The 9,181-nt window shown below is 40.0% G+C and overlaps 1 protein-coding gene across 1 annotated transcript; it reads right to left on the bottom strand.

The window, feature by feature from the left end:
- Positions 1-1,049: 1,049 nt before the first annotated feature.
- Positions 1,050-7,325, bottom strand: macc1 (MET transcriptional regulator MACC1). Its single transcript, XM_084944913.1, has 5 exons — positions 7,202-7,325; positions 5,601-5,723; positions 3,465-5,512; positions 2,653-2,841; positions 1,050-2,566 (listed from the first exon to the last, which is right to left on the bottom strand). The coding sequence occupies exons 2-5, from the start codon at positions 5,713-5,715 to the stop codon at positions 2,363-2,365; spliced, it is 2,556 nt and encodes an 851-aa protein (XP_084801039.1). The 5' UTR covers positions 5,716-5,723; positions 7,202-7,325; the 3' UTR covers positions 1,050-2,362.
- Between the last annotated feature and the right edge of the window lie 1,856 nt (positions 7,326-9,181).

Below are 9,181 nucleotides of genomic sequence, written 5' to 3'. Positions count from 1 at the left end.
AAAGTGCTGACCTCATCAAAAACTCAGACTCATGAGACCAGGCAACATTTTTCCAGTCTTCTATTGTCCAGTTTTAGTGAGCCCTTGTGAGCTGTAGCCATAGTTTCTTGCTTTTAGCTGACAGCTTCTTCTACGGTAGCCCATCTGCTTCTATGTTGTGCTTTCATAGATGCTTTTCTGCATACCTTGGTTGTAACAGGTGGTTGTTTGAGTTACTCCTGGCTTTTTATCACCTCAAGGCATCCTAGACAATTTCTGACTTCTGACACCAACATGGTATTTGCTGCTGCCCATTTTCTGATTTTTGGATGACTCTCTGTAAACCGTAGAGATGGCCGTGTGGGATAATCGCAGCAGATCAGCAGTTTCTGAAATACCCAGATCAGTATGTCAGGCACTAACAACCATGCTACATTAAAAGTCTCTTAAATCATCTTTCTTCCCCATTCTGGTGCTCAGTTTGAACTTCAGTAGGTCATCTTGACCATGTCTACATGTTGAAATGCATTGAGTTGCTGCCTTGTGATTGTCTGCAATAGATATTTGTGTCTTTTGTTCCTAATGTTACCTGTAACATTTGTCCTGCTAAATTAATATTATGCAGGTTTATCAGTCCTTAGAAAAAGCATTGTTGCATCTTATACAATCACCTCAGCACTTCACTCTGCTGCCTGATACCACTTTCCTGATTTACTTTTCCCGCACTGTAATCAGTGAGCAAAAGGAAAGTCAATTCAGCGTTCTCTGCTCTCTGTTTAACTGAGAACTGGCACATAATGCTTTCGACTGAAACTAGCTTAAACAAACAGGTAAAAGCAAACAGCAAGAGAAGATCAATGGAAAACACTGACACACAAGATGTGTCGTTTGACTTCATTAAAACTGGAAAAACAGGAGACACATATAAGCTTTGAAGTATTCAAATATTGTTAAAATATCTATCTTTATCTGTCTGTCTATTTTCATCACTGGGATGCACAAAGACCTTTCTGTTATGATGCAATCATCGGAGTTCTGTACCTGTATATTAAAACAAAAGATGATCACAATAGGTTTATATCTTTTATATTTATTCACATCTTATTCTTCTTTCTTTTCTTTTCTTTTTTTTTTACATACAACGTGGTATCAAAGACTGAAGGCAGTGTGTACTGTACATGGCACCACTCTCCATTTGACAAAAAAACCCAACATTACATTATGAATCATGAACACACTGCAATTACAATGTATACATTATAAAAGTACTGTTTTTGTGCATGTCTAAAATATTACATTACATTATAAAAATAGCACTAATATTTAAGAAAACAACAGTTTAAGTTACATTATAGTAGCATTATAGTAGCTCCTTAACAGTTTATTTACTGCCATCAGGGTACTTTGACCTAACACTTCATTCACGGACTCAGAAATGCAACCCTAGATTTCTTTCTTTTCTTTTTTTTGCAACAGTGTTCACATTTATCGGTTTCATGCAGCTACTTTACATTATATTACAGAAAAGCCTTAAACTTTTTTTAAACTCCACTGATACAAACACTTAGAGGAGCCTTGCTGTGGATCCTGTTTCAGAGAACTCACCAATTATTGGTTACAATAACTATGCAAAAACTGTTGGTGGAAGCGTCTTGAAAGGTGTAGAAACAGCACATGTATTGGGAATGTATTTTTAATAATACAAATTTGTGTAAAATTACCTTTCGACTGAAAGGCAAAGGAATAAAAAGACAAACAAATAAAGCAGAAGGAGTCCTGAGGCACTCTGTTGGTTAGAATTTTGGAAACATTTATAGAAAAGTTATAGAAAGATGACCCTTTTCGCATATCGACGATAGAGATTTCATCAGAGTCTCTTAGACTCCAGTGAAGACTCTTTTGTGGATTTGTGTAACTTGTATTATTATTTTTTGTAAATAATTTTAACCAACAGAGTGCCTCTGGACTCATTCTGCTTTTATTTAGTTGTTTTAACTGACTCATGAGCAGCTTTTATCTTTTATCTGACAAATAATTACACATCAGGAGCATTGTTAATACCCAGGACACCTGATGGTAGTTGGCTAACCTCATGGAGATTTGACAGAAGGAAAATTAACTTTAACGACATGTGGCATTTCACTATAACAGACATCACACTTTAATTTTCTCATATTTTTCTCAACAGTGTGCTAGCTGTTCTAATATATAATGCATGTAGCTGTGTGAGTTTTAATAACATCGGTTCTAATGCTCTGTGCAGAAAATGAACATCGAGACAAAGTAAGCAAAGCCACAAGACAACCAGAAAAGATATGTAACATGATCATTCGAACCTCACCACCTTGTAACAAAAGATGTTTTGATTGCTGGAAGAGGAGGTTTAGGCTTTTGGGTAAGCAGAGGCTCGAAAGACATCGAGGCAGTTCACTGTGACGAGCACACCGGTCAGGTGCCTCCAATGTCTCGTGGCAGGGTTTTTCATTTTGTCCAGGGCCAGGTGCAGATCCTGGATTAGGTCCTTGTAGCTATCTCCATAGCGAAGACTCCAGGAGTACAGAAAGTCATAGGCAGGCTTCCACATTGACTGAAACAGAACACATCGTTATTCTTTTTTTAATTGTCAGATGTGAAACTTTGAATAACTTTCCTAAAACAAAACATTTAACTGACCTGGGGACCGACTTCACCGTTCTTCCCTCGATGTGGTGCTTCATGCTTAGCTATTTGTGCGCTTGAGAACTTTCCCATTTTCTCAGCGAGCTCCCGCCATCGAATTCCCAGTTCCACGGCAGTGGACAGAATGACAGTGTTCTGTATGACCTGGGCAACAAGACTCACTGAATCCATCCTCAGCAGGCCCTTGACAACCATATTAAAAATAAAAATTAGCTATAATGAAAGCAATTAGAGAATACAGTGTGAGGCAAAGCAGAGGGGATTTTAAAGGAATAGTTCATCCCAAAGCTGTCAGGTAAAGGAAGCCTGCAGCGACCTAATGTTGCTCAGGTGAGCAGAGGGGGATGTAGTTCCAGGTCAGGTAGATCCATGCTTACTTTTTCACAGTGTGAAGTCTGTAGTTTTTAGAAAGAAAATAGTTCCAACATCAAATGAGGTTTGTGGATTTTTTTTTGTAATTAGGTCACATTTTTCTGGAAATGGGACTTAAATGCAAATTTCTGGTGTATTTTTTTGCCTGCTAGTTCATGACGTTAAAGAGAAGAAAAGTCTTTATAGCTAGTAACTCAAAGATTAGTCAACATGCAAAGACAAAAAAACCCATATATTGATCAACTGTATTATAGACCAGAGGAAAAACACGAACACTCTCAGCATTGATCTAAGATAAGGCAGCATGAGTATTAGGCAGCCACTATAGCTGCTAACCTGACACTGGGGAACGTGACATTGGGATGAACCTAGCATGTTGCAAGCATAATGAAAATGGACCAAAAACAAGGCCACTATTTACTTCCTGTACTTACAACGATGAGTTCATGCAGAAACTTCCTGCCCCTCACAGTGTGGCAGTCTTCCTTCAGCTTCTCCAGAATGCACGCCACTTTATCGGGCTCAGTTTCAGCATGCCTCCGTATGAGTGCGTCCTGAGGCAGCTTGCTATACCCTAAAGCATCTGCAAAACATCTCCAGCTGGTAATGTGCTCGGTGACCAGTGTCTGGATGGCAGAGTACATGTAAGTAAGTTTCTTAAAGGGCTTCGTCATGTTCTCCAGAAGGACTTCTGTGGTCACTTCAATGTCATAGAAGTCCATCACCTGGTCCCTAGTTATGAGTTTGATGTTTTTGCAGTGAATCAAACCAGTCTTCCCTCGGAGGAATCCGATATACCACTCTTTGACTTTTGAGTTTCCCACAGACTTAACTGGATTTCTGGAAAGGAGAGCCACCGTGTCACCCTTGAAGTACTCCAGGAGATATTCTACACGTGGCTGACGAAAGACAGACTTTAGGGCCACACCGTAGCACTGCAAGTTCACGGGCCTGTCTGTGAATTCTGGTAAATTTGAATGACATTCCTCAGTGATGGGAATAGGTTTTATCATTTTGACTGGCCTTTCTATCTGTCTGGTCGCTCGCTTTTCTGATCTGATGGGTGCAGCAGGAGGGGAAGGCACCTGAAAATCTGCAATAGCTGAACTGTTTGATTCCTTCACTTGTAAATCTAGTTTAAAAGGGGTCATGTCTGCATTACCAGAACTAGATAATGCAATGGGCAGATGCAAAACTGTCCCTATTTTCAGCTGACTTTCTCTCACTTCTTTCAGTTTGTCTTCAGCTTTGATTTTAAACATCGAGTCAGTAATGCCGACTTCAACATGAAGGTTGCTGAGCTTGTCTGGTTTAAAGCAATGTTTTCCCCAAAGTTGCAGCACAACAGGAGGCAGGTATTTATTGCCTCTGCAGATATCAGAAAACGGGAGCTTTGGTGGAACGTCCTCATGGCAACAGACAACTATCACGATCTTAAATGATGGGTGGATGTATCTGGGACCATAAACTGCGACAGTGATTTTGCGGTCAAGGTAATCCCAAACTGATGTAGCAGGGGACTGCAGTGCAGAGGCCTCTGCAACTGCAATCACAAAAAAGTGTGTCTTCAGATCCTGGAGCTTCAATTGCATCATATTCTTGTGAACGTAACAGTCATTCAATCTGTTGTAAGGGCCTGTTCTTTTGTTGGACACCAGCCCGTATAAAGTGGTCATCACCTGACTTGAATCATCACTCTTCACCTCTCCTGACAGTTTCATCTCCAGGGACAAAGTTTCCTTTGTGTTAATGTTGCTGAGAACCACCTCAACGAGGGGACTCATGGTTGTCATGTAGTTGTTGTTGAGTCCAGGGGGAGGATTTAGCACTGCTTTGAGTGTAACTTCCTGGACTTCTCCAGGAGGAACATGTCCTTCTGGTATATGGATGGTAATTCCTGACTCCGGTAACTGTACTGAGCCACCAGCGTGGCCAATCTTGCAGATAACTTGAAAGTTAGTGGCCTGGGTCTGAGCCCATCCAGGGCTCTGGCTAATCACATTCAGGTCCAGGCATGAGCGTGTTAGCTGCCTATGGCTCAGCCAAGCCATTTTATAGGCCTCTCTGTCATTCTTTAGCCACTCAAAATCTGGACTCAGCACCGGCACGGGAGGTGCGAAGGTGTTCTCCTGTCTCGGCACCTTTCTTTCTATATCATCCATGATGTGTGAAGTACTCCTCCATCTCCCAGACTTGTTGCTGATGTTCTGTCTGCTCTCCAGAAAGTTGCTCACGTTGCCTTCATCGGAAGAAGTGCTGATGGCATCGTCGTTACTTGTGTACTGATGCCCTTTATGGTCTTCTTGTAAATCTGATGAGTCAAAACTATGCTTGTCTGTGCCGATGTGTACAATATCTTCTAAGAAAGGGTTTGACGCAGATATCTTGTTCCAAAACGGATTTTTAGTCGGAGATGAAAGTGAAACGTTTGACTGCAAAAATGTCCAGTCAGAGTTTTGTGTCTGTCCTGACACGAGCCCACCTGTGAAAATCGAAATGGGGGTTAACATTATTACCACATGTTCAAATTCAAAGCACAGGTCACTTAAGCTTGAAACTGAGCTTTTTACCATTCAAGTTATTGCTGGGTGGGGCGCTGTCAGTCAGATCAATCAGGGTGCCCTCGGATTTACTCCGCATGAGACTCCCAACACGACGGAAGGACCTGGTTCTTTCAGCTGCCATATTTTCATCTGTAAACATAAACATGGATTCATTATTTCGGGGCGTAATTACATTACTCCTCAAACAATATAATAGGAATCCCAGTGCAAATCAGCTGATCATCAGAAAATGAACAGCAATCAGATGACAATTAAGCCACTATTAAAGCGAAATATTTATAAACATTTGAATATTTGCTTTTTTTTTCCAAACAAAACAAGAAATAATCTGGAACTAAGGATATAATAATCAAGCAATACAATTTAATTATGAAGATAATAACTAAGAAATACCTTGGTATTAAAGGATGCTTTTAGCTGGATGATATTAGACTGAAATGTAAATAACAGCTTAATAACAAAAGCAAATGTTTGCTGTAAGGCAAAGACAGTTAAAAAGAGTATGGTACTGTTAAAAAAATATAACCTCTGTGCAAGAAAATTATAATTTCTGTGTAAATATTTGGAATTAAAATGTTCTTGGCACTTGTTTCCATATTATTACATCTAGTTATTATCCCATTATACGCATTTCTGTCTAATATAATTCTGCTGAAAACCATGCTTGATCTCAAACTCTAACTTGGTAATTAAACGCTAATTAAATTGTATTATGTAGCTACTGTCTCTTTATTTCCACAATATTACCCCACTATTAAGACTTTATTAATGGGATACCATTATTTTACTTCCAGTTTGGATTTAATATAAAAGCAAGTGGCAGCCCTACAAATATCTATAAATATAGATGAATTTGAAAGTGTTGTGACAGGTGGCAACAACCTTCACAATAAAAGTAAAGCTACAGCTTTGTTCTGTCTCACAGGTGTTTCGTCAGGCAGAATGGGCCCCAGGGTTTCGGCGGAGCTTCAGTCTGTTACAGAAAGCTGCTCCAAACTGTCTGAACTCTTCAGTTTGTTACTTGTTTGCGTAAAATGACACTACCCATTCAATAGTTGAAACAGTGAGTCAGTCATTAATAATGTGGTTTCTTACACCAGTGCACAAAAACAGGTTGGTCTTGTCAAGCCTATGACACACTAGTCACTTCACAAAGAGCTTCTTCCTATGATCAAAGTCCAGTCCTATTGTACTACAGACCGTGTATTTTCCGAAGAAACACTGCACGGTGGCTTTACTTGATCTGCATTGCATTTCCTTTCCATTATTATTCGAGGCTGAGCAAACAGCTCCAATTAAATTCACGCGAACATTATTTTTTCCCCTCTGATCAGATGAAAACACTATAAAGCAAATCTTTGATTCATTCACAATCCGATCAGAAACACTTTAACACAAAGTCCCTCAGCTCCAGCTTCTCTAAACACATCTACAACATCAAGACACGCGTCACTGCCATTTTCGCACCTGAACAGGTGTAGACTTCACTGAGTAGCGACAAAGTCATAAAGTCTAATGCCTCGGCTGTTCGTCTGAGTGCTCCTAATATTAACACCAAGACGAAAAACTATTAGATACGAGACAAAGAAATCAAAGTTTGATCTAACCGTCAGCACGAGATGTTTGTAGATTTCCTTCAGCTCTTTGGCTAGAAAAGAGGTCAATCCAGTATCATCAGCGCTGCTTTTTAGGGCGTGAAAACGAGAACCCCGACCTCCTCGCGTCACAGCTTCTTCTTAGTCTATTTGCCTTTGGCCACTAAGCATTTTGGGACTGGAAGTTTAAATTATTACCGGAATCCCGGAGGAGGAGTGGCCTTAGGTAGACAGTGCCTACAATATCCACAATGCAACACAGTGTTTACGCACGCATGAAACTGAGCGATACTCGTGGTTTCGATGTAAGTGTGACTTGACTGATAAGCGCTATAGGGGTTGCAAAAACATATTAGACAGGCTGGTGCACCGACATGAAATAAGGTTAATTTACACAGCCTGAAGAAGCATAACTGGTTTTATGTATTTATATATATATTATATATATATTATTTGTACATGGTTGCAACGCGTGAAAGTCACGCAGTGTATAGTTAAGCCAAAAACAACAGAAAAACCTATCATTTCTCTTGCTTCTCAGTTTAATGAATGTGTTTGCTGTTTTTTCATGGTCTTCACTGTGGCATTTTATCGCTGCATTTCGAGTAACAACATAAAAGGAGCTTAATCGTTAGCACAAACTTAAGGATAAGTTACAGTGTAACTTACACTGATGATTTAGCGTTCATATAAAAAAGATAAGGGCAGAGCTCGGTAGAAGACGTGTATGTAAGTTACAACTTGAGGAATCTTCCGGCTGTTGTTGTTGTTGTTACTGAATATCCTGCTAAAGCTGAAATGTTCCTTCAGAACTGTTCGACTGGCCTGTGGTCTCTGATGTAAGCCCTTTCATCCTCAAGCAATTCTCCAGGAATGCAATAAGCACTCTTGAGTAGATTATGACACTGGAAGTAAAAAAAGAAACGGCCTTTGGTTGCTGTAGCTTGGATTTCGCTGTGGGTAATAATCATCTGCTGATACAGAGTGTATAGGTCTAAGTAGCAAACTTTTGCAAACCTGTTAGTTATATTCATGTTTCTATTTTACTGAAATGTAGTGCATTCTCCTTCATATATCCTGTTCTGTGTGTGTCTGATGGGGTTGCTTTTGCATTATTCTTTGGGCCGTTATCCATTTGCACTGTAAAGCCCTGTCCAATTGGTTTTTGCAGGATTTGGCAGACTGCAAGAAGAGAATATATCACTGTTAGACTTTTCATCGCCACTTTACGGTAACATACTGGCGTCACTGTTGCCAGCGTCATACCGTGACGCCGTGTTACGGTAGCTTACCGTTCTGCAGGATGATACCGTTTTTTGCTGGTGTGGTATAATACTCTTGGACAAATTATGGTAACGCACCGTAGCCTTTTTTACGGTATCTCACTGGCGACAGTGACGTCAGTGAGATGTCGTTATGTCGTAAATTACGTTACAGTTTTTCTCAGTCGCTTTGGTGCGTTTCTCAGATCAGAATTGAAATTCTCATAACTATTAGTTCAACCTCCACAACACTCAGTCATTTGTGCACATCATAGTAGCAATTTCTCCTCTCTCTGAACAAACTGCAAATGATTTTGGACATGAATCAGTTGCTTCCATACATTTCCCTGCTGCTTTCTGACATTTCCATTTGCTTATGTCATGTCAGTCAAAAGTAATCATACCTATGGATGCTGAATAGTCGTTCCCAATAAAACTAATAGTCATACATCCATTGCTTGAGTCATCACACACAAAATTGTTGAACTAGTTATCACATGCCAAATATTGGCCATCTGTCAAGCAAATCCTATACCTTTCTGTATCATTTTTCCTGGAAATGTCTCCGACATTGAACAATTGATCTCAGGTGAATCACAGCTGTCACTCATGAGGAGGTGTGTGAAAGTTTAGTTGTAACCAATGACAAACAACTTGTTCACTGTCAATTATGGATGAATCCTGTGAATCCCCAATTGGCAAGCATATATAAACTGCGCAGGAGCTAGTG

This window comes from Perissodus microlepis, chromosome 11 (genome assembly GCF_051167445.1).
Source record: "Perissodus microlepis isolate ML-2025 ecotype Zambia chromosome 11, ASM5116744v1, whole genome shotgun sequence".
Lineage (NCBI taxonomy): Eukaryota > Metazoa > Chordata > Actinopteri > Cichliformes > Cichlidae > Perissodus > Perissodus microlepis.
This window is presented reverse-complemented; position numbering and strand designations above follow the sequence as displayed.